Raw genomic sequence first — 26,423 nt, 5'->3', positions numbered from 1 at the left:
CTACTCCTTCGCCATTTCTTACCCAATTTCGATTCCGTTTGCTTTATGTGATGGCACTAGGTGAGGGCTTCAAAACTTCTACACAGAATTTTGACCTTTGACTTCTTTGACCTTTGACCTTGATTTTTGACCTGTATTGTACATTTTGCTACAAAATGCTACTCCTTCGCCATTTCTTACCCGATTTCGATTCCGTTTGCTTTATGTGATGGCACTAGGTGAGGGCTTCAAAACTTCTACACAGAATTTTGACCTTTGACTTCTTTGACCTTTGACCTTGATTTTTGACCCATATTGTACATTGGCTACAAAATGCTACTCCTTCGCCATTTCTAACCCAATTTTGATTCTGTTTGCTTTATGTGATGGCACTAGGTGAGGGCTTCAAAACTTCTACACAGAATTTTGACCTTTGACTTCTTTGACCTTTGACCTTGATTTTTGACCTGTATTGTACATTTTGCTACAAAATGCTACTCCTTCGCCATTTCTTACCCGATTTCGATTCTGTTTGCTTTATGTGATGGCACTAGGTGAGGGCTTCAAAACTTGTACACAGAATTTTGACCTTTGACTTCTTTGACCTTTGACCTCTTTGACCTTTGACCTTAATTTTTGACCTACATTTTGTTGTACATTTTGCTACAAAATGCTACTCCTTCGCCATTTCTAACCCGATTTCGATTCCGTTTGCTTTATGTGATGGCACTAGGTGAGCACTTCAAAACTTCTACACAGAATTTTGACCTTTGACTTCTTTGACCTTTGACCTTGATTTTTGACCTATATTGTACATTTTGCTACAAAATGCTACTTCCGGCGGGGACATATATTACGCACCGCGTAATTTCTACTTTTCCTTGTATTTCATAGGGATATTACCAGTACAATAACCTACAATGTCAGAAAACTATATTTCTGTGTACAGATACACTTCTACACAGAATTTTGACCTTTGACTTCTTTGACCTTTGACCTCTTTGACCTTTGACCTTAATTTTTGACCTACATTTTGTTGTACATTTTGCTACAAAATGCTACTCCTTCGCCATTTCTAACCCGATTTCGATTCCGTTTGCTTTATGTGATGGCACTAGGTGAGCACTTCAAAACTTCTACACAGAATTTTGACCTTTGACTTCTTTGACCTTTGACCTTGATTTTTGACCTATATTGTACATTTTGCTACAAAATGCTACTTCCGGCGGGGACATATATTACGCACCGCGTAATTTCTACTTTTCCTTGTATTTCATAGGGATATTACCAGTACAATAACCTACAATGTCAGAAAACTATATTTCTGTGTACAGATACACTTAAAAAGAAAATGAATTATTGATTGATTGATTGATTGATTGATTGATTGATTGATTGATTGATTGATTGATTGATTGATTGATTGACTGATTGGTTGATTGATTGAGTGATTAATCGATGGATTGAAGAGAAGAATAATAATAGATGAAGAAAGAAAGGAAGAAAGAAAGAAATAAAGAAATGGAACAGGAAAGAAAGACAAAAAGAAGGTAGAAATATAAAGTTCATTTCTGTGCTTCTGGTCTAGATCCGTTGCTGAAAAGGTCATATAATGCCTGTGAAAGAGTCAAATATAGGAGTGAGGGTAATGCAGTTACCCTAATGCTAAAAGTTACACAGTCACCATATGATAGGTAATTTGCCATGGTGGATTTCAGTCATGTGCTAAAGAATTCATCCAGACATATCATATGCTTCAGGAAAGGTTTGTCTTCCTCAAAAGTTGCAAACTGTTCGTAGCAGTTTCCCAAAGCTGAAACTGTCAAATCAAGATAAATACAGTGTTCTGTGTTATTCATATCCACTGGGTTATGTTTTGTAATTCCTAGGTGCCCGACAGCTTCGTGTGTGGAACAGGGAGTGTTTGTTGCAGAGTACAAGTGAGACTGTGAATGGACTAGAGCAAGCCTTAGCTTGGAAGTAAGTGCATGTTTCCTCTTTCATTTTGTTGTTGTTGTTTGTATGTTTCGGTAGTGAGCTCCAAGGTGGGGCAGGATTCGAGTTTAAAGAGAAAGTTGGAAGAGATGGAAGAGAGTTTTTAAATCATTTTAACACGTATTAGAAAAAGATGTCTTATCTGGGTCATTTTGCCTTGGTGAAAGAATCTACAGAAGTTAATTTATTGCTGTACTCTGTGGTTTATGATCATATAAACTTCAGTATTTCAGATTCATGTAATTTTCTAATAATCTGTACCACTCCTATTATCTCTTTTAGTTTTTTTTGTTTGTTGTTATGTGTGTGTGTGTACAAAGTATACATAAATGACTTGGTGAATGGTAACATTGTAATGTCTTGCTCATGATATGACCCACCTCTATGCTTATTTTACCACATGCACACATAAAGATAAATAAATATTTACAAACATGTATTTTGTAGACTACAAGGCAACATAGACAACACAGTAACCATGCCTCCATGTTCATGCAAAGTAGAAATTCACCCCTTCAAGCTTTTCACTGTTTGTGCATGAAAGAACACTATCACTAAAAAATTAGACTATCTGACCAGGACTCTGTTTTATGAAGAGTTATGATTGATTATATAGTTGATTTCTATCATAAGTCTATGGCAGGCTGTGTGGTACACGTAAGGAAATTTATAATCGATTATATCTCTTGATAAAATGGGGCCCAGAATTGATCATCATTTCACAATAAAAAAACCAACAACAACTTTCTTTTCCTTTTAAAATTCCATCAGACCATCAGGAAGTCTCATAGCCTCAAGCCAGACTCTTCCTCAGCGTCAAGACGTCGTGTTCTTCGAGAAGAATGGACTCCGGCACGGGGAATTCACACTGCCGTTTGACAGGAACCAAGTCAAGGTTGGTTCGTTCTTTAGGAATTTTTATGCAACTCATCTGACAAATGTTGGTCTGCAACGGATATTGCGATGCCCATAACTGCCCAATGTTTTGTAGCAATCTAAACTTGCACATTTTTGCAACTGAATGAAATGTCATTAACAGTAAAGACCAAAGATGATTTGTTTTTTAGGACACAGCCAAGCCACAATGAGCTGTCTAGTCTAAATCTGTACCCATGTCATGTGAGGCCACCATCACAGTTGTCATTTATAATAATTACTAGTATATGAAAAGCTTGTTCATATTAAGTGTAGAGGAAGGATATAGCTTTCTTTTGACAGATCCGCCTTGAAGCAAAAAAGGAAGCATTTATGAACAGTTGAGATTATAAGTGTGAACAGCACATTGCAAAGTCCAACTTCGTCACTGTTGTATTCACAGTATATTTCAAGGGGTTTTTGTAATTGTGAATTTTGCAAGTCAGGTGCTATTGGTGAATTACACTATGCACAAAAATATCAAATCTGATCCAGACATTAATGTAAAGTGCATGCGTGTATTTCTCCGTTTATCGCTGTACTCCATGGTCGAAAATTTTTAACCACTCGCAATATTGTCAGGAAGTCACAACTCATGGAAAGTTAGACTCCCTAAATACATGGCACATGTAGTATGGTTTTGAGCGATGGAAATAATTTTACATTCATATCCCATGACAACTTTTTAGTTTGCCATTGATGTCAAGACCAAATAACCCTGTAGATAGCTACTATTTTGGTAATTTGTTAAAGCAGCTTTCCCCCATGTTGTGCCCACCAAAGCACTTGTCATGCATGTTTCTACATGCATGCTTCTACATCTTTTTTTTTTTTTTTTTTATGCCTCCGCCACGAAGTGGTGCCGGAGGCATTATGTTTTCGGGTTGTCCGTCCGTCCGTCCGTACGTCCTTCCGTCCGTCCGTCCTTCCGTCCGTCCGTCATTCCGTCCATCCGTCCGTCCGTCCGTAATGAATTTTGTGGACAAGGTAACTATCAAAACCTCTTGAGGTATCCTAGTGAAACTTGGCATGTATATGTATTAGGGGGTGAAGTTGTGCCTATCAACTTTTGGGTGCACATGCTCAAGGTCAAAGGTCAAGGTCAAATACATAAAATGTCACTATTTCCACCATATCTATTGAATGCCAGAAGAGATTTTCTTGAAACTTAGTGTATACATGTATTACCCAATTAAGATTCTCTGGTGAAAGTTTGGGTCATGAGGTCAAAGGTCAAAGGTCAAAAGGTCAGGGTCAAATACATAAAAATTTCACTATTTCCACCATATCTAGTGAATGCCTGAAGATATTTTCTTGAAACTTAGTGTATACATGTATTACCCAATTAGGATTCTCTGGTGAAAGTTTGGGTCATGAGGTCAAAGGTCAAAGGTCAAAAGGTCAAGTAAGAATGTTAAAACTTCTTTGTTTTCTCCGTACCTTGTATCTTCATGGAACATAGTATATACATGTACTGACTGGAAGTGATTATCTAGAGAATTTGGGGTTCATGGGGTCAAAGGTCAGGGGTCATAGGTCAAGTGCAACACTTCAAAATTTTACTATTTCCCTCATATTTATGCAATGCCAGCAGGGGTATTTTTTTACACTTGGTGTATGCATGTGTAACCTAATAGAAATTCTCTGGAAAGTTTTTTTTTTTCTTCTTCTTTTTTGCCTCAAAGGTCAAAAGGTCAAAGATCAAGTGAAAGTGCTGAACTAACTTTTTCCCTCCATATCTCAGAAGTGGCTCATGTTATCTTGAAACTAAGTACATATTATGCATGTTCTACCTGAAAGTGATTATCTTATGAATTTTAGGGTCAAAGGCCAGATGAAAATGGAAACGATTTACTATTCAATTCAGAAATTGCACTTTTTCTCCATACCGGTACCTTGAAAATTACTCAATGCATAAATGTATGAATGGGTCAAAGTCAAGTTAAAGTCCTTAAATCCCCAAATACATGCTCTCCTATTCATCCAATTAAACCTAGGTCAGGGAAGGTGAACATCGAACACATTTGTGACAAACTTGTCATTTCAATATTTTGCCAATTTTGTGAAAATGTAATCACACATTGTCCACATGTACTATCTAGACCTATTGGGAAAATCATGCATTATGGCAGAGGCATACCAGTCGCCAAAGCGACATTTCTAGTTGCAATTGTTACAAATATGTTCTGCTTATACATTGTATATAATTTCTCTGTTTATTTCATGGAAATGAAAGAAATTTGAATCTTGAATCTTACTCCAATCAATATACTCAAACCTACCTGTATACCTACAGTAGACGCGCTTTAATCTTAGAGTAGCATACCAGGCAGGAGGTCACTTTTAGCCCCACAGGTGCCAAATCCAACCACAATGACATTCCATACTTCCAGCTGGATACCCAAGTGCACACCCAAGTGAAATGAAGGGATTTGGTGGTAAAATAAGGGAGATATGAGGAGAACTTTCAAAATTTTTTGTTCTTCGCTTCGCACAGTGCTTCGATGACCCTTACGAATTCTAAAGCTTTCGCCTCGTATCGCGGAGTTAATTGCACCGTATCGCCGGGCCTGCAATGTTGTTACATCTTCACAGTTTCCCCACACACGTGTGCCCGTGCATAAAGGTACACAAACACACACACACACACACACACACACACACACACCACACACACCACACATACACATGCGCACACGCACAATGCACTCAACACACACATACACATCATACATTCAAATTTGATCAATTTGATTGCCACTATCACCTCTAACTAACAGTCTTAATATTATGCTATCTTCTCTGGACAGGTGAAAGAAATACTTTGGAACACAGAGTCCAGCATTCTAGCCTTATGGTTGGAAGAACTACCCCCTGAATCTCAACCTATGGCCTCAGGTGCCTCAAGTACACTAGGTGAGAGATGTTAGACAATAATTGATAATATTTAATTATGTATAAATGCAAGTATTAGATCAATAGTTAATTAATAGTTATGTTTTTGTTGATGCATTAAGGATGTAACAAGGGGAATTGCATGCACTACACATTTAGCCCGTTTCAGAGAAAAATACTGTTTACCTATAAAATGTGTATGTTTTCTTCTTCTTTGTAACAGTGATCTCACATGAAGTGATGGGAGAATTACATAGCCAATAGCTACGTGTTTTAAAAGCTGTGTCCATGTAGGCTGTGATGCTTTAATCACAAGAACTATTACGATAAACAATAACAAGGCTAGCTGTTACAGATGACTAAAATATGTGATTTACTGTCTAGCAAACTGGTTAGCATGACGTGCTTGTTTTCTTTATTCACCCCTCTTGATTAACAGTTCAGCTGTGGAGCATGTCAAATTATCACTGGTACCTGAAACAGAGCCTTCACTTCTCACGTGGCCAGAGGGTGACGGCCTTGACCTTTGACCCCGAGCACTCAAACCAGCTGCACCTGGTCGATGAGGCAGGCCGGTATCTGCGCTTCACCTGGACCTGGCAGACTGCACACAGTCGGGGGCTTGATGAGGATGACCAGGCCGTAGTGACCGCCATTGATGGAAGTAAGCCATCGTCTGCACAGATATCACTGTGCAGTATCTTACATTTTAGGGGAATTTTCTGGGTGTCTTTTTTTTCCCCCATTGTAAAAGGTTTTACATGAAGTATCTTGAGGGTTATTTTCTAACAACTGCAGAAGCATTGAGTCACCATATTTGGAGTTCAGGTTTCTTGTATTCTCTTTGTACATGTTTTCTTAGAGAGTCAGCAACAACAACAGTTGAAACAGGATGTTTTGATGTTGCAGAAATGTGCTTAGTAATGCAGCATGTTGCTAGTCAATATTTGTTTCTTGTGGAATGACAACATTTCTGGACTCTTGCCAAGAGTATTTGTTGTTGTTGTTGTTGGGGGGGGGGGGGAGGTTGTGGGACTGAACAGCTGTGTACTATAAATTTGAATTCATGCCACGTGGGCTCACTGTGTTGCATGATCCCACGTGACTGAGGTTTGGGAAATGAGAATGGACAGCAGCCAGGAAGTGTGCAAAACCTACTCATACAGCTTTCTTTGAGTTGTCATGAGAGACCATAACTTAAACTGATTTTGCCATGACTGCTGCAAGTCATGCACCAGGTTTTGACTGTCATTGATGTCCATTGACTTTCCATGTCATGAAGTGTCTAGTAAATTATGAACAAATAACCTCCAGAGGAAAACAATGTATGTATGTGTATACATGTATGTTTATATGGAAAAAAATACAATGGACTATGCAGAAATTTAAAAGAGATAGGCCTAGTAAACTGAATATAGATTTGATGCAATAATAATCTGTTGATTGTCATAAATTTGAATAAGATCATTCAAGGTGCAGGAATTGAAGAGTTTTGTCTTTATCCATCCCATTTGAGTATTAAATTAATTTACTAAAGTAGAGCAAATATTGTTACATGATTATTCTTTTGTTTTCTTCTGATTCCCAGAGGATGTCTTGGTCACGCCCTTCAGGAAAATGGTTGTGCCACCTCCCATATCAGCCTACACTCTTCAGATGCCCACATTTGTCAGTCAAGTGTTCCTAGGGCCATCATCCCATAGCAACAACATTGCTGTTGTTTTGCAGGATGGTAGAATTGCCTTATACACTCATGGAAATGGTGAGTGTACATTAGCAACATTAACCCCCTTTCAGACTAGAGAGTTTTTGTGTTGATATATGACTATGGATATACAGTACAATGTATGTATTATATAGGATGTTTGTATGTTTCTGAATGCCCATACATTGATATGCCATATGGATATACAGTGTATGTCATATATTAAAACAATGGTTTGAGCGTCATTTTGATATATGGCGTATATCCATTATCCATTATATCCATAATGACATTTATTTGTGTCTGAATGCTCTCGTGTTCAAACATCTTATAAGTAAGCGAGGCTTATTCATGGCACTTGCTAATATAAAGGTTAGCTAGAACTGCCAGATGAATGCACCACAAAGTATAAACTCTATGCGCAAAGCCCACGCAAAGCTCGTACTGTGCAAGGGAGAGACACATACATATCCGCGAGCTTCGATTGAAACACGACAGTGTGTGAGGTCAGATGCTGCCATGCGATTATTATACATGTGTATGTTGGGACATTGTGTTTGAATGCTCTCATATCAATACGTCGTTTATCCATGCATTGTATGGATGTATGATACCTTGGTGTTAACAGTTTCGTGTCAATACATGGTATATCCGTACGTTGCATGAATATGGAGAACTCTGTGTGTCAGAAAGCAGCCTTTGATTACAATTCCACTACAGATCAGATATAAAATGTAGCATCATGCCATCTTTGAGTTGACTTACAATGTATTAATTGTTTTCTTCTGGGGAAACAAAGTTGTTGTTGTTTTTCATCAAAATTGAACATGAGATAATGAGTTTTGGAGTTCTTACTGAGATTCATATGTTTTTCATGAAACAACAGTCTTAATATCCATTGCATGTCTGCAATATGCATATTAGGGAATATGATGTCATTATCTCGCAATTCTCCTATAGGTTTGCACACAAAAATATCAATATTTGTTAAGAGTAGCTCATAATACAATTCTGGGATATATTTTTTTTTTTAAAAAGGCTAGATAATGACCTTGTGAGTGAATCACCACTAAGTTGGATCTGAGAATGAAATCAAGTTTGAACTGTTTGCTTGTTTGTTTGTGTTTTAGGTTGATTACAGTCCATGACAGTCATTTGATTTTGAACATCTTGTTAAAGTATTGTATGTGCATATATTGGGGGGGGGGGTATTTTCACAAATTTTGTGAATTTAACAACACTCAAAATTATCAACTCTAATCCCGACACAAATGTGATGTACACCCATTCATTTCTCTGTCTATTACAGTAACTGCACTTCACAATCACAAATCTAACCACTTCAGAAATTGTCAGAAAGTCCTGATGGACAAAAAGATTAGACTAGATAAATATATGGCATATACAGCAGTTGTTGTGTAAGCCTCATTTGCACACATGTGTCATATAATGTTTCCCATTGTTTCATTTTGGTAGAAAGTGCTCTTTCGCCGTATCGATGTTCCAAACTTTCGCAGAGCCAAACCTGAATAATTGTTTTGAATGTTTTGTCTTGTAGATGATGACAAAGAGAAGGAGGACACAACGGTCAAACTTGTTGCTGCAGGGGGCAATGGCTTCAAATCAATGGTAGTTCCTCCAAGGCTCAGGGGCATTGCAAGGTATGCATGGTCAGTTAAAACAGAAGGGTCTTACTCTGTCAAGTCAGTGACTTTGACTGTAGTATCTATTAAAAATGAGATACTGTAAAAGTGGAAATTTTCGCGGTGTTCAAATTTTCGCGCATTTCGCGCAACCAGAAACTAGCGCGAAAATAAAAGCACGCGAATATTTTTGCTTGCCATATGTGCCTGTGCGTGATGTCTTGATTCCGCGGAATTAAAAACACGCGGAACTCTTCCGACCCGGCCAAGCGCGAAAAATTAGTCACACGAAAATATCCACTTTTACAGTAGTATAGTTTGTTTCATTTGTTTGTTTGTTTTTTTCCATCTCGCTGGATAGCCCATATTCAGCCGTACCAGCTGGTCTTCCATGGGTTACAGTTGTGAGTACTTGGGGCGGACCGCTTCACTAGGTTATGGTCCCTGCTCTTTGAGATGAGTGAATGAAGTTGGATCCTTTATATGAGTGGGTTGTGACTCTCTCACACATAGGACCTCCATTTTATGTCCTATTAAGAGGGATATGTCAGTGGTAAAATACAGCAACAAGCAAAGCTGTATTCCACATAAGAGGGTTGGGGGGGGGGTTTGAGGAAACTGTACTGTTTGTATGTATTTTAAAGTCCATTCAGCTTCTTTATTTCAGTTTATATATATATATGTGTGTATGTATATATATATATATATATATATATATATATATATATATATATGCCCTTACATTACTTTTTGCTCATGTTATTCTCAGACAATATAAAATGGCCAATATCTCCATGGTGCTGTCTGTAACTTGAATCTTGTTTTTATGGAGGCCAACGATCAGTCAAATAAGTGTTAGATATTTATTCATTCATTTTCTTGGCCAATAGAAACAGAAAAAGAAACATGTAATCTGGTATGTGATTTTAAATATGTATTTCATTTCTTTCAACATTATTTTTCTGGGTCTGTCAATTCGCTTCTCAGATTAGTGGATGGTTCTGGTGATCTTATCTCTTGGGATCTACCTTTCAATTTCCACCATTTTATGTGGGTCAAAGAAAACAAGCTTGTGGCAGTGACATACAATGGTGAAGATGGAGTCAGTTCACTACACCAAATCAAGTGCGAGGGACTGGACAGTGGTGATGTGAAATTAGTATGGTGAGTGTACACATGTAGGTTGTGATGGAGGATTATCCGGAATGGAGATTTTATAGAACCAAAGAGAGCCAAAGATGTGATGTAACTATCGTGGTTACAGTTTTTCAAACTATTTTTGTTAGCTATCAGTCACTTCATTTCCAGCATCCATTGTCAAACAATAGTTTGATATCAAAGCAGGGGTGCCTTGCTGCCAAGTGTCAGTGCTATGAAACCAACTGTTCTGGTAACAGCTGTTTTATGACTCTAAAGCTCTTCCAGCTATGCATGTCACTGAAAACCAATGCATTTTTTTTTTCAAATAGCAAGCACACAAACAAATTCAAGATTTTTATAAATTTCAAAAAGCAGTTTCAGAAAAAAATTCTTGATTTCATCTTTTATACTTTGAATCAAATATGTGTAAGTATTCACTTTTTAATCTGTTTCATGAACCATGCATAAGCACAGACCCAAGATCGGATGGAACAGAGATCGTACCTTCATGAAGAAAAAAAAAAATTCCTGAGTTTAACATTTGTTTGATGCTCAGTTGCCTCTGATATCAGTTTGATTATGCAACGTTTAATACTTCTCAAGCAAATCAATGATGAGATAATACTGTGTTGTAAATGAACTGTGTAACAAGCGTAAAGTGTTGCTTCTATTTTTTGAATGCTTGTTGTTTGCTCAGTGACCAAGCGGCAGGCCAACCCATTTTTGGTGAGGTTGTCTCTGTGTGTTGCCGTGGCAATGAGGGATTGCTCGCATTCCAGCTTGATGATGGTACTGTTGTCAGTGAGGAGAATGAGTTTATCACCAAGCTCCCTCAGCGATGTTCTCGTATTGCTGCGAGTCGGATGGGAGGACAGGTGCGTGTAAAGACTCTTGCATGATAACACTTCATATCAAGATGAATAGATTTTGCCAAAATTACTGGTCACATGGCTGGGTTATTTGTCCATTTACATGATGACCTTTTGTTCATAAATATTTTTTGAGATCTCACCTAAATGTTGCTTGCCAGCGACATAGTGTTCCTGTTCTTTTAGTGTCATGTTAGCATCCTTAATTTGTGGTAACATTCTAGACATTTTGTTGTGATCAAACTTTATGTTGGTGTTGTTTTCTGGATTGACATACCATTCAATCATGTTTTTTCTACATTGCAGTATCCAAATACCTATTACCAGACATTCTAATGCGATGGTATTTACAGACCTCCCAACCATTTTGAATTTGGAGGAAAGATTCTGAATTTTGACCATTCTCAGCTCTCGTTTCAGTAGAAATTGCTATTATCATGATAATTTTACTACTCATTCCTTTGGGAACTGCTAATTCTTTCCTTCTTTTGAGCCAAATCCTCGTTATTTTTCAGTCAGAAAAGTTGGGAGGTCTGTATTTGATGTCTGGTAATGTTTTTATTTTGAAATGATTTTGACTTGTAATGTTTTTATTTGGAAACAGTTAAGCCTTTAAACTGCAATCCATAATGTTAGATGAGAACCCTATTGAAGTAAATTCAATATCTCACTGCTCTGAATTCATCATCTATGTAATTCTGGAATATTTCCAGTGAAATATTTCAAGGGAGCCTATCAAAGTATTCTCTTGGTTTGTTTGCACTTAAATGGAGTACAAAACATCAGTTTGTTCAAACATGAGCATGATTTTTGATTGTCTGCAGGAAGTGGTTCTTGGTCTGACAGAGAGATATCGTTTCTATGTGAACGATATGGAGATTGCTTCAAACTGCACATCTTTTGCCATCACAAGGGAGTTCTTGATATTAACAACTCACAGCCACACTTGCCGGTGCATCAGCCTTGAAACAAGCCTAGAAGGTGCATATGATTATTCATCACTAAATAACGAGCTTTAAGTTTAATGGTAACTCTTCTGTATCGTTATCATAGAAAATGTCTAATATATTGAAGTTTCAGAATGTTGGTTATCCTACACTGTATCTTGCTTTATTAAGAAAAATCAGTTGTTGCAGGTATTGAAATTTTTGAATGTGAACATGTTTGTGATGTGAAGTAATCTTAATTATGTTCTTTACACTAGTTACTACTTACCTGGCATAAAGAACTCCCACAAAATATCAGTATGCAATATATGTTGATAAATTTTGCCCTGCTTCTTAAACCAAAGTCTACCAGATGATCTTGGAAAGAATGTACTCACATCTGAACTGAAAATCGAGTAGTTTATAATGCAATGAAAACAGTGTTTGCATGGTTGAAGGAGAATCTCTAAATGCAAAATGTGAGACAGATGTAAGAACATGAGGGCAAATGAAAAGGGATGAAAAAGGGGAAAAGGTCAAGTTTTGCGTTGAAAGAGGAGTCTTGTGATATTCTCGAGCATGTGGCTCAGAGATTGTAACATTTCTTATTTCTATGTTGGCATATTAACTTATAATGTCATGGTATTTACAGATACAAGCCTGAATACTAAGTATATATTTTTGAAGGATTTACTTTTTTTGTGATCTGTAATGTCAAAGAAGGGTATTGCCTTCACACATGACTACAGGAATGAGTCGGAGAGATGGTGATACATGTAGTAAAGTTCAGAGAGAAAAGTTTGAAGGAAAGAAGTGAGCAAAGTACACTGTTTCTCTGGAGTGAACGATTATAAGAGAATAGATCACACGTGAGATTATTCAGTGTCTGAAAGATTGCCATACAATCAATTCATCCCCAGATCTTGCAGCCCTTAGTGAAGGCAAGACGGTCTCTCTCGACGAGAGCGTGCGCAGAGTCGAGCGCGGGTCCCGCATCGTCACTGCGATAGCGGCGGACACACGGCTGGTGCTGCAGATGCCGCGGGGGAATCTAGAGACAATCCACCCCAGGGCCCTGGTACTGTCTTCCATCAAGAGCTCGCTGGATGCGCTGCAGTATGCAGCAGCCTTCAGTGTGATGAGGAGGCACCGCATCAATATGAACCTCTTTGTGGATCACAACCCTCAGGTAGGAAAGGCATAATTGTGACCCTGCATTACAAAACCAACAAGAAGTCATCAGACATAGATTTTTAGTTAAGGGCATATTCTTAAAGAGCAGACTCCAAGCTTTAATATAATGATGTATAACTCAATTCAAATGGACTCCCCAAACCTACCTGAATACTAGAAAGAAAGCACAATCTCTGGAAAGTGTGAACTGAGAAAAGAGGCTCTGAAGTACAGGGTCTATTCAAGCGCTTAATCTTTCACCAAACCGCGCTAGCTGTGATGAAAGGGACGAAACACAGGATGTCAACCACCAGAGCAATAACAATGAAGGGATTATCAGATTAAGCTGAAATTGAGTATGTTCTATTAACACATGCTGTCAATGAATCATATTAACTTTCAAAGCAGTAACATGATCCTTTTAAAGGTTATTAGAGTTGAAAATGAAGAGTGTACAAGGGATTTCAAGAAATGAAAAGGGGCCTCTAATACATGCCTGATCATTCTACTCTCCCCAAAAAGGGGTTGTAGAAAAACTGCTGAAAACACACTTTCCCATTTGTGTTATGACCCAGACTAAAGAATAATGTACGGTGTAGAATAGAGATAGCTCTTTCAGAAAATATGAAAAACTCAAGAATGTCTCAGTTTACCCATTTCACCTTTTGAAAGAGAAGAGTGGGTAAAGGATTTCAAGAAATGAAAAAGGGAACTCTAAGACATACCTGGTCACTTTATGCTATCCCAAAAAGGGTTGTAGAAAAACTGCTGAAAACACTCTTTCCCATTCATGTTATGATCCTGAAATAAAGAATGATATAGGAGAAGGCTATCTCTTTCAGAAAATATGAAAAACTCAAGATTGACTCTATTGACCCATTTCACCTTTTTTGAGTCCTCACGTAAAATCAAGGGGTGTGACTTTTTGTTCGTTTTGTGATGCGTGGTCACAATTGGATTACCCTTGCTTGACATTGTTCCATGTCTCTGGTTTCAGTGGATGATCACAGCAATAAAGAGTTTCAAGATATTTGTTTTGCCATTGTCAAAATCAAATCTGTTTATATCAAAATTTGTAATTTCATACATGGTTTAGATCTATATCTTCATGGCTAAGTGTCATAGGTGCTCATAAGTTATCTACTTGAAGCACTCATTGAGATGTTAGTACTTGACAAACATATTTTCAAGTCTTTAGAAAGCCATTATCTCTGTGAATGAGGAACTAGATAGACAAGAATGACCGTAGATTCATGAAATTATATCCTTTTTTTTCTTAGTTGCTATGTATAATGTAGGTGACATTGTTTGATCTGCATGTTATAAATAGATCAAGTGAAAGAAGAAATCAGACAAAAATGTTAACCTTCACCAACTGCTTGCCCAGCAGTAAAACTGCATGCAGAGCTGAAGCCCAGTTATTCAATTTATTAGTGACACAATTGATTTGGAAGAAATACTCAAATATTTGTACCTGCCGTCTTTTCTTTCTCTCAGGGGTGAAGTACTAGTAATATTTCACAATATGCAAAATCAACTTAACAGAAATTAATCTGAGTAGATGGATACAGTGACATTTCACAACTGAAACAATGCATAGATTTTAGTCCAGAATAATCTATTTGCAATTATAAAGTCTAATAAACTCATAAATTCTTTAAGTACATGACTACCATATCAAATAAATAAAACCTAACAAATACTGTATCTTGTAGTTGTTGTTTTTTTTCTTTCATATCAGTTGTAAGCTCCATCACTCAGATGTGATTGATGTGGAAAGAGAGCTGATTAGTAAAGTCTATATAGTAGAGCCCAACAATATACCTGCATTTCTTGTGTGCATTTAACAGCTGTTTCTTGACAATGTGGACACCATGGTGTCAGAGCTAGACTCCTCCACCAGTCTTAATCTCTTTCTCATGGATCTGATGGAGGAGAACGTGACGCAGACCATGTATGCAGCCGCCTACCGGAGCCCCGCCCCACCCCTCTCCCTGGGGGCGGGACAGACCAGCAAGGTTGACGTCATATGCAATGCTGTCATGGAGAGTGTGAATAGAGTGAATCGAGACAAGTGAGTTGTACAGGAGCAAATTGAGATGACCTGTTCCATATAAGTGCAGGCACTGATATTTTTGTTAGAAATTAAAAACCTCCATGGACAAAAAAACAAAAAACAAAACAAAAACAAAAACAAAACATCAATTTTCAGTAGAAGTGGAAGTTTAAATTTTGCAAAAGAATGTGGGATATACATCATCCCATTCCCCACCTTCCTCACTGTACCTTGACCCTGTAAGTGGCATGTATTATGGCTTATGGTTTATTAGCATAAAGCAAGTTATACAAGTATCATATGGGAATCTACTTAAGATATGAAAGTGTATCACCTGCCCTGTTTGAAAAAGAAAGAATTATACCAATTTTACAACATAAGCACTGCAACAGCCTTTCACAAGCAAAGATTAGATTAAGAAATTCCTGAACATTTTTGTATGAAAGTGGTTCAAAATAATGTAAGCTCTATGCAAGCATAAGTTTTGGCTGCATTAATCCATTTACATGAATGTCAGTTTTAACCTGGGTGATATCCAGGGTGAGCATGGATTAAGCTGAGAGAAGGTCAAAGTGCCAGAAAACCTGAGATATGTCTGATGCTCCATTGCAGTGTTGCTTTGTAGTAAACCATGCCTACTGCACTATGTGTAGTTGTATGTACCCAGAAGGCAATGAAGCCATCTTAGTTTTAGTAAAATAATTGAGTTACAGTGGACTCAGATTATAACAATGTCCTCGGGGACGGCAGTTTTCTTTCGATATATTGAAACTTTGTCATAACCAAGCAAATAAACAATCAAAAACAGAACCAATAATATTGCGGCCTGCATTTTTATTTCATTGTAATTGGAATTGCATAATAACCATGTTCATTACAACGGGAGTGCACTGTACTTCCAAGATTAATCATTATGATACAATTCAACTATTTTAATGGCCACTACAAGTTGATCTGTGCATCGACAAGCCAAGAATGCACTGAGGATCATTCATATCCCCACAAAGCAAGATCGGGATAGGTCATGGCTTGAATGAAAAACCATTCGTCACCAAGACACAGTCTTGAAGAATCTGAGCCTTGCTAGTTAACACCTAGGTTGGTTAAAACTCACCTTGGGGCTCATAAGGAATCCATCCTGTTTTAAAGGGCAACTTGAATGGGGTACTGTAAAGGTAGGAATTTTCACGGTGTGGAAATTTTCATGCATCTCACAAAATGAAACCAATGCGAAAATAAAAGCACTCGGATTTTTTGCTTGGTATATGTAATACAATTTTAAATTTTGATGGGGTACTCTAAAAGTAGGAATTTTCATGCATTTTGCAAAATGAAACCAATGCAAAAATAGAAGCACACAGATTTTTTGCTTGTTACATAACATTTTATATTTTGATTCCGCAGAATTATAAAACATGCATGAAATTACTCACATGAAATTTACCCTTTTACAGTAAGTGATAGCTTGGACAACACTGGTATTCTTTGCAGATTCTTCCTCTCCATTCTGGCTTGCCATGCCAAGAAGACAGAGCCAGAACTAGAGAGGGCGCTGGAGAAGATCAAGCAACTCCAAGGTCAGGGGTCAGATGGCGAGTCAGAGCAACCGTCTGCTGACGAGGCCCTTCGCTACCTACTGTACCTTGTTGATGTCAATGACTTGTTCAACGTCGCGCTTGGCACCTACGACTTTGACTTGGTCATCATGGTAGCTGAAAAATCACAGAAGGTATGGAGCTGCCATTTCTCTAATGTGTTGCATACTGTATGTATGCCATAAATTTCATGAAATTGGACTGGTAAGACAATTATGGAAATTGGTTGAATTCTCAGTCAAGAACCAGTTATGGAATGAGATATATTTATTATCTGTTTTCAAGAGTAAAGAATTGTGATTTCCCACCTTAGCGATGTTGGAAACCACATTTATGTTACAGGAAGTTATTATCTTTGTGAATATCACTTGATTAATAATGGAAAAAAGTGTGATATATTATGTGTACAGCATGACTTTTGACAGTAGGAGACCTCATCTGCATCTTTCTGTAGAGATTATGGAAGTTAGATATGCTCAGGGGTGGATGTTGCTGCTTAAATGGAGAACTCGTGTAGAAGTATGTGCTTTGAATTTATTGTCATTTTGAAAAATTATGGAACATATATCAGACAAGTGAGACCAATATTTTGTAGCAGCATAAAGATGCCTTCAACTTTACTACAGGATGAAATAGAATTCAAGGAATACATTTGTTTCTCCCTGCATTGATCTTGGGTAGTTTGAGCTGCAATAGACACATCTGATTTACATGTACAGTCAAACCTGCCTCAGCGGCCACCTGTCTATAGCGGCCATCTGTCTATAGCGGCCACTGAAAAATCCCCCCGAGAGAAAAGCCCTGTTAAAGACCCTGTGTATAGCGGCCACCTGTCTAACGCGACCAGCGGCCACAGATTTTGTTTCCCGCGGTAGATTTTAACCTGTCTATAGCGGCCACAGAGCCGGTAATTAAGCGTGTTTTTTCTGATTTGTGGCCGTGCCAGACATTCATGGGCAATTATAACGTTCAGTGATCGCCACCGCTGCATTCATCACTTATTCAGTCATAGTAATGCACTAGTGTTAAGCTTTCTTCACGATTGTACACATGCTACTGTGCAACAATTTCATAAACACCGGCATTGTTCAATGCTTGAAACACATTGTGTGCATACATACGCATGTACATGTACATAAAATACTTATCAATGTATCCAACGATGATACATGTACATGAATAGGCAATGCACATAAAGTTGGATTACCTGTCTATAGCGGCCACCTGTCTATAACGGTCACTATTTCCGTTTCCCTTGGGTGGCCGCTATAGACAGGTTTGACTTTATGTTAAACATCATCTCTGGAAGATATTTGGGGGAACTTGAGAGAGCTTTTGAAAAAAAAAAGAAAGAAAGTGTAGGATGGTTTCCAGGACTGCGCCCACTGTCTTGTTCTTTTTCCTTCCAACATCTTCTCGACCCTGTCAAAACATTACAGGATCCGAAAGAATACCTCCCATTCCTAAACCGGCTCCGCAGTATGAAGCCAGACTACCAGCGGTACTCCATTGACCTGCATCTCAAGCGCTACGTCAAGGCCCTGGGCCACCTCAGCAGGTGTCATGAACATTTCCCAGAGTGCCTTGAGCTTGTCAAAGAGCAGAGATTGTATCCCGAGGCACTGAGGCTGTTCAAGCGAGGGAGCAATCAGTACAAAGTACAGTATAGAGTGTGTTACTGTATGTCAGTTACTGTGTGTGTGTGTGTGTGTGTGTACACTGTGTATAGTATCAGTCTCATAATATGTGTATATGTATGTCATTTAGTGTGTGCGTGTATACATGTATATCAGTTAGTATGTATGTATGTCAGTAAAGTATGTGTGTGTATGTCAATTATTTTATATGTACCATGGTATGTCAGTTAGTGCCGACCGGTTATATTAATGCGAGTACTGTAAAACACGATACAATCGCGGCATGAATTTTTCGCGAATTGCCACTGGCATCCAATGCATATTGTGTAGATAAGAACTTTCATGTGCATTTTAATTTCTTGAATTTTGGCGCTCGCGAAATTCGTGAAATTAAAATGCACCCCAAAATTCCTTGTTTTACAGTATGTCACTATGTGTATGTCAGTTAGTATGTATATATTTGCAGCTGATGCTTTAGAGAAAATTTGGCTGTCTGTCTGCATGAGTGAGTGAGATGTTTCACTCCAGATTGGTATTGTATTCATAATTGTCAGATGATCGTGATGTCCTTGGGGGTATCTTGTTCGTTAGCACATGAATCAATCAGTGTGGGATGATATGATCTGGCATTACTCAAGAACAATCCTGAGTGCATGAAAGAAATAGTAAAGTGAATACATGTATGTATGAAAAACTGTAAAACTTTAAAGTGTTTTTTTTTTTTATGTGGCAAGTATGAAAAAGCATTGTGTGTCACTTGTCCCACTTGTCCCAGGTTATATTAAAGACACATGTCATTAGGTTTCTGACTTAGCCCCTTGAAGAGCATTGTCATTGATGGGCACACCTCACAGGGTTACCATCTTGTAATTTATTATCTACAGAGACGTCAAAAAGAAACAGAATGAAAGGAAAAGGGCTAATGCTCTTCAGTGAACAGTAGTGAAAAGACACAGAAAAGCATTAATACAACATGTCAAAAATCTTACCTTTTTCTTTTTTTTCTTTTTTTTTGTGTCAATGCACATTGAGACAGCCTTCTATGCAGCTCTATACCGTCTATGCAGCAGGTGTCACGCAAGAGTCACATGATATTCATTTGTTAGCTTCTTCCCTCTGGGAACCTAGTGGCTACTGCAGAGATGCCAGCTGTTATGTTTTTTGCAGTCTTTTGAACTGTTTTCTGCTGAAAGGAAAAGGTAAAAATCCTGGTTTTCCACAAAAAATACACCTTTTCAACTCTTGGAATACTGCATACCTGTTAACAATGTTGGCACACCTTGAATTCCTGTCTGGAGATGGTAGAGATTTCAGAATATTTTTGTAAGGTCCTACATTAAAACAGGACATAAATCAAATACCACACATTTGATGTGAATGTCTGTTTTTTCAAGATGTCTGGACATTTGTCTGTCTTCTCATCAGGCTATTGCCAAAGAGTATGCTGGCTACCTCTCTGAGAAGAACCGCTACCAAGAAGCGGCCCTCATGTACGAGCTGTGTGATGAACTCCAGGGGGCACTAGACATGCACCAGAAAAACCTGAACTGGCGAGAGATCTTTGGCATTGTCCGTCGTCTGGAGTACAGCCCCAAGGAGGAAATAGACCTTGCCAGAAAAATTGCAGGTAGGTCATTTATTTATTTACTTAAACTTTTTGGTGACCCTGTGACTTTGACTCATGCACTTAAGTGTATTTCTCTTATAGAATGAACACAAAGGCTCTAAATTCTGATACTGTTATGTTAAATATCACCACATATTAATTACTGCGATATTGTGTGGGGATTCACTTTTAATAAGAATATTGATCGAATATATAAATTACAAAAATGGGGAGTGTGTTTAATAACCAATTCAACATATGCTTCCCCCCAGTTTACCTCTGTTTTTAGAAACTCAAATATTACCCATTCAAGATTTAATTTCATTAGAGTCTGCAATATTCATGTTTAAACTTAATAATAGTTTTCTCCCTGATGTATTCTCTGATTATTTTATCCTCAATAGTTCAATTCATGATTATAATACCAGAAATGCTCAGAGTATTCATCCCCCATTAAATCGCACATCTTGTACGCAATCATCAATATTTTACAAAGGTACTGTTTTATGGAATAACTTGAATATAGTTTTCAGGATCAGTAAAACCGTAAGACAATTTAAAAGATTATATAAACAACATCTTTTTGATGCAATTAAGTTACAAGTTGATGAATAGTTAAATATGGAGTTTTCTTCTTTTCTTCTCTACTTTCATATCTACACATATCCGTTTTTTTATTGATTCAAGTTGTAAATCTGATCATATTTTGCATTCATGTTTGTTTCAATTCAGTTACAAACCAATGATTATAAATATGATTACATATATTTACATCACAATATTTCTTAAGGGATCATTGTCAATTAGCCTACTTTGTGCTTCTCATGATTCCGCCACTATCATATTTGACACCATGTATTTTTGTTTGTCTGTCTGTTTGTTTTTAATGCAAAGTTTGTAAACCAATTATGAAAGTGGAAATAAATGAAATGAAATGAAAATAAATAGTCCAAGGTGGACAATGTTTATGTAACTCCATGTGTGATAACTTCTAGGTCAATTAGCTGACAATCGGAGACACTCGGAGGCGGCCGTCGTCCTAATGGAGTATGCTGATGACCTAGAAGAGGCCATCACCACACTGGTAGCTGGCGGACAGTGGGATGAAGCTCTGCGATTGGTAAGGATTCACCATTATTGTCATAATCATTGTGCTAGCAACAGTATTTTAACCTTGTTACCAAACTTATTTCAAGTATTCGTAATCTGTAGCGGCCACCTGCTTTACAGTTTGTGGCAAAACCAATTACAAATGGCAAGGGAAAATAATGCTGTTTTTTTTTTCCCATTCATTTTTGTTTTAACAAAGCAGCAAAATGCTTTCGTGTATTTGAGAAGTGTCTGCTGTAATATAGGTGTTGTGATAAAGTCATGTCGGCTGTCAGCCTATGATGACCATGTGTCTGAAAGATCCTCGTGTTACTGGATGCTTCCCTTGATTGACTGCTTTATGCAGAATTGACTGTTCGAGTAGATTTTATTTCAGCCAGCCTTGGCAGAAACCTACAAGACTTGCCCATTTCCTTTAACTCCTTGAGCAATTGCTAAATACAGCAGTCAATAGAACATCTGCAGAGACCCGATTTTGATACTTTGTGTTTGAGATTTTATGTGATATTTCTTTACTTGAAAAGTTAATTCACTCAGTGCTAAAAGGCATATCTAAGTTTGCCCTGGTGGTGTGGATATCTTGCTGATTATAATGCACGTTCATTTCTCGGTCACCATTTTTCACCTTGGTCATAATGAAAACAAGTGTTGCAAATCCTGTGCATAGAATACACTGTAAGTACCTCGGTAACCATAGTGTGACCAACATCAGGTGTCTAAATTGGACACTACCATTGTGATTTTGTTGTTTCGGTAGCAGTGCTATAAAGCTCTTGACTTTGAGTTTGGTGTGATATGATGGTAGAGAAGAGAAAACATTCTCCTTTTCAATTTGATGTGTTGATTTTGTTGGCAGATGTACAAGCACAACAGAACTGACTTCATTGAGACAACTTTGAAACCTGCACTTGCTGATGGTGAGGGTTTGTCCATTATCTTTATCACCACTCTTGTGGCCATAAAGATCCGTAGAGGGATGCTCCATAACAACATTAAAAGGAAATCCCATCCCATGTTGAAATTGACGCTATGGAATATGAGTAGAGTCGAACAAACCAAGACTGTGAAATGTTTCAGTACTATTGAACATAAATATTGAGTCAAAGAATGTTTCCGTCTCTCATGTTTTCGTGACACAGTGATAGTGGTGGCATTCACGTATATGTGCTGTGGGTTACAGTAGTGTAGACTTGAGTGATGATATTCTCATTAAAAACTACTGACCATCAGCCTGTATTAACCAGCCGAAGACTAGTTCCGAGTATACTCAGGCAGGTGCCTATTATGGGAAATATGTGTTATAGAAAATCAGTCTGTCCTCAACAAGTTAATTTCAGGAGTCTGCAAATAAATGATCATTCATTGAACCTGTATTTTGATTATGGAACGTAAACTAATAATGTGATGATCATGCAATAGGAAGAAATCATGAAGTGATAGTAACAATTGCAGATTCAAATGGGCAGTTTGGTTGTTTGTTTGGTTGTTGTTTATATACATTATAGTCAAATATGATATATGATTTCTTAGTTTTGTATGTTTGTTTGTTTTTTTGTCCTTCAGACTTTGAGAACAAGATAGCTAGTCTGGGCACATTCCGATCAAACTTCCAGCACTACAAGTCTCGCCTGGCTGTCGTCCGGGAAACCAAACTCAAGCAGCTGCAGGAGGCGGCTGAGGGAGATGGAGACTTTGGCCATGACCCCGATGCTGACCTCTACTCGGACACCAGCAGCATGACGGGCAGTGTCGCCGGCCGTAGCACCTCGGGCAGTGTCCAGAGTGCAGGTTCCTCCCTTAGTGCTTACACAGCATACTCTGAAGGGAGGCCCAAGAGACAGGGGTGAGTGATGATAGTCTTCTTTGTTTTGGTACAATGCGCCTGGTTGATATAGTTTCCCAACTTGCTTTTCGCCTAGGGCAAACCACCAAGGGTTGGCATCATTCGCCCCTTTTCTGGTGTGAGTATATGTTAGTGGACCAATTCACTGGCTTAGCACCCCCCCCCCCCTTTGTGATGGATGAACGAAGTAGGATCTTTTATATCTGTGAGTTGTGACTCCCTCACACAAAAGACCTTCATTTTTAATGTCCAATCCGAGAGACAGAGCATTTCTGCCTCTTACGAGAGGGGACATTATGACTACACACAAGAGTGCCCAGGTAGACACGATTATAATCATACTTGAACCATTTAATTGCAATGGATACATGCTACCTACTGAGCCACATCACCACCCTTGTGATGATGGCAATAATGATAATGATGATTGTAATAGTAATAATGATAAGATGATAATCATGATGTGTCTTGATCAGCCAATATTTTTGAGCACTGCTGGAAGAATTCATTATATTTAATCTGTGATCATCCCCAGGTGTACTTCTTGTTTTGTTGTGTGTTTGATCTTTTATACCAGTTCCTAATTCAATTTAGTGTGCGGAGTAAGTATTGCCCCTTGTTGTTTTTGAAATGCTGCGATTAGACCAATGGTGAAATTCTTGGTGAATAAACTTCAAAGGTGACTGCCAATGGTTTGTGAGATAATTTCTATGCTGCACTTGATGGGAGCATCATTTTCCAGATTCAACTGTGTAAGTGAGGCAAATGTGAGTGTTGTTTTTTTTTTTAAACTGTGATCAGGTTGTAAAATGCTTAGCGAATAGACTTCACTGGTGATTGCTAACGATTTGTGAGGTCTTATGTGTGCTATGCTTGATGGGGACATCATTTTGTTTCTCACACAGTCGTTCTGGCAAGAACAGGAGGAAAGGTGAGAGGAGGAAGAACAGTCTGAAAGAAGGGAGCCGTAACGAGGACCTGGCCTTGATGGAAGCCTTGGCACTGATTGTTAAAAATGTGGACAGCTTGAGAGGTAGGACATCACTCTCTTCAGAATCAAAATGGAGGTTAGATACATGGATTGATAGCATGCAGTGTGACCTGTTTTTCTATTCACACAATCTTCAAGGAAATAGATAAAAGAGTATCTAGTGTTAAAGGTGGACATCCGAAAATTTGTGTTTGGGTGCAGTTGCAGTCATGTGGTCACAATGTATTACAAACACCAAAATAACGGTGATCTATGCAATTTATCACAATGTGTCACATTATGTTTGTGCCACTTCTTGATGTGTTTTACTAAAAAGAGAAAATTCACAATATTACTTGTCAGAAATCTTTTCAATTCCCTGCCCCCCCCCCCCCCCCCCTTCAAAAAACAACACACAAAATGAATATTTTCAGCATTTAATTCATGTGCTCCTGCATGTGCCGTAATTTTCTCCCATATATGTACTGTAAATGCTGGTTGTACATTTGTCTCGATGGAAAGAGGCAAGATAGACATTAAAATTAATAAACTATGATAGTAAAAGCGTGATCCCCAAGGTATCTAAGGGTGTGTTTGAGTGCTCTCCTAAAGCGAACTGTACCGCACCGTACCCGCACCAGAGGAGTGCTCGAACGTAAAGTGTATTGTACCGTACTGAACCGAGCCAAAAGTGGACCACTTTCTGATGTGCCCCAAAAGGGTACAAAGAGCGTACCCAAACCGGAAATGACGTGAGAGTTCGAAAGGGTGTCACGGAAAACACACTATAATATGCATTGATTTCACGCTGCCAGTGGATATTTTGGATGTGACAGCAATGAAGCACAAACATGTAAGTACAAAATTGAAATATATCACCAAAATCCCGCAGATATATCTATCATAATAATTGACATTAATTAATACACTAAATGGCTTTGTGCAGTTGACATTATTTCACTCACAATGTTTTATGAAAGAAACTGATCTACACTGCCCTGATGGCAGCAGAACGCATAGCGTCAATGCCCCACACATGCAAAATCATGTTGCTAGATCTACTTCTGTTTTTCTTGGCTAGCTAGACCCTCCCCATTAGACATTCTTGCTTGTTGAACTCGTGTAGTGTCACAATTTCAAGCAAAGTTGGCGTTTAAACGTTGCTAGCTAGACCCTCCCCATTAGACATTCTTGCTTGTTGAACTCGTGTAGTGTCACAATTTCAAGCAAAGTTGGCGTTTAAACGTTGCGTCCCCTCAAACAGTTCTACAGTGGATTTCAGTTCTTGATCTGACATTTCTCCGTGTAGCAACTGACAGTGGCAGCCCTGATCAGTACATGATGGGTGAATTGGGAATTGTAAAGTTTGTCGAGCCAAACCACGAACAGTGTTACTGTTAGTGTTATCGTTGCATTGTATGACATATCCCAAGGGGATACAGAAACTTTGGGCAAACATGTAGTGTAGCCGTAGAGGTACAGTCTAAATTTACTAAATCAACTGCTAGCTCACAATTTCATAGGTTGTACTTATAAGATATACTTAGACCTATTAGAGTTTGGAGAATGTAGATAGTCTTGACCTTGATCTGAATTTCCTGAGCCTTGATGCATGAATTATACAATTTGTGTTAGGCCTGAAGTTATAGTAGTGCAAGTTACATTGTGATTCGTATGTTTGACTGAGCAACATCGTTGTGTACATCTACTGCCTTGGGCAAGTGAAAATAATTTGACAGATTCAAAACCAGGACAAGTGTAGATCTAGAGACTGGAGAGTCTGGCCTCGACATAAAGTGTGTGAGGACAGTAGTAACCCTTATTGCCATTCTGCATGCATTCTCTCTTTGTTCTTGTGCAGCTCAAATGATGGCGAAGAGTATGTTTTGGACCTATGAAGAAATTCATTGCCTCATATCACTGTGGAGCAATGAAAACATTCAGGCACAGTTGGATGGTACCACCAGCAACATCCACATTTTCTGGGAAATATCACAGAAAATGCAAGAAGCAGGTGACAGCAAATCCCCAGAGGCCTGCAGGACGAAAATAGAAAAGCTGCGCCAAACCTATCGAAAGGCAGTGGACAATATGGGGAAAAGTGGGGCAAGGTGGAAACTTTGCCTGTACTTTGATCTCCTATATTGGGGCACTAACCTGAAATGAAACCAGTTGTGTCTTCACAGCTCGGTGTCCATCCACTGGAGGAGGAGGAGGTCACAGCTCCTCAAGAATCTCCAAAGGCAACTGATGAAGAAGCAATGAGTGGTAAATACTATTCACAAAGAAAATGTACATGTACATACATTTTATAATATACAGCTGTTGGTACTGATCATAGGCCTTAATTTTAATCATGTTTGAGT

At 38.3% G+C, this 26,423-nt stretch overlaps 1 protein-coding gene across 1 annotated transcript in view; it reads left to right on the top strand.

Moving 5' to 3' along the window:
* The window catches only part of LOC139710192 (putative elongator complex protein 1), a 49,027-nt gene that overhangs the window by 14,673 nt on the left and 7,931 nt on the right, over positions 1 to 26,423 (top strand). Inside the window, exons 6-23 of the mRNA XM_071622124.1 lie at positions 1,869 to 1,959; positions 2,746 to 2,869; positions 5,700 to 5,805; positions 6,224 to 6,448; positions 7,373 to 7,546; positions 9,048 to 9,150; positions 10,120 to 10,296; positions 10,970 to 11,147; positions 11,966 to 12,122; positions 12,988 to 13,256; positions 15,091 to 15,314; positions 16,788 to 17,025; positions 18,331 to 18,549; positions 19,954 to 20,155; positions 21,130 to 21,254; positions 22,101 to 22,161; positions 22,808 to 23,087; positions 23,993 to 24,120. Coding sequence (XP_071478225.1) covers positions 1,869 to 1,959; positions 2,746 to 2,869; positions 5,700 to 5,805; positions 6,224 to 6,448; positions 7,373 to 7,546; positions 9,048 to 9,150; positions 10,120 to 10,296; positions 10,970 to 11,147; positions 11,966 to 12,122; positions 12,988 to 13,256; positions 15,091 to 15,314; positions 16,788 to 17,025; positions 18,331 to 18,549; positions 19,954 to 20,155; positions 21,130 to 21,254; positions 22,101 to 22,161; positions 22,808 to 23,087; positions 23,993 to 24,120 — 3,081 coding nt within the window. The remainder of the gene's footprint in view (positions 1 to 1,868; positions 1,960 to 2,745; positions 2,870 to 5,699; positions 5,806 to 6,223; positions 6,449 to 7,372; positions 7,547 to 9,047; positions 9,151 to 10,119; positions 10,297 to 10,969; positions 11,148 to 11,965; positions 12,123 to 12,987; positions 13,257 to 15,090; positions 15,315 to 16,787; positions 17,026 to 18,330; positions 18,550 to 19,953; positions 20,156 to 21,129; positions 21,255 to 22,100; positions 22,162 to 22,807; positions 23,088 to 23,992; positions 24,121 to 26,423) is intronic.

The sequence above is a fragment of the Diadema antillarum genome, unplaced genomic scaffold (genome assembly GCF_040938485.1).
Source record: "Diadema antillarum isolate AM-2024a unplaced genomic scaffold, OU_Dant_1.0 seq00001508_RagTag, whole genome shotgun sequence".
NCBI lineage: Eukaryota > Metazoa > Echinodermata > Echinoidea > Diadematoida > Diadematidae > Diadema > Diadema antillarum.
The sequence above is the reverse complement of the archived record's forward strand: the minus strand, read 5'-3'. Positions and strand labels throughout refer to the sequence as shown.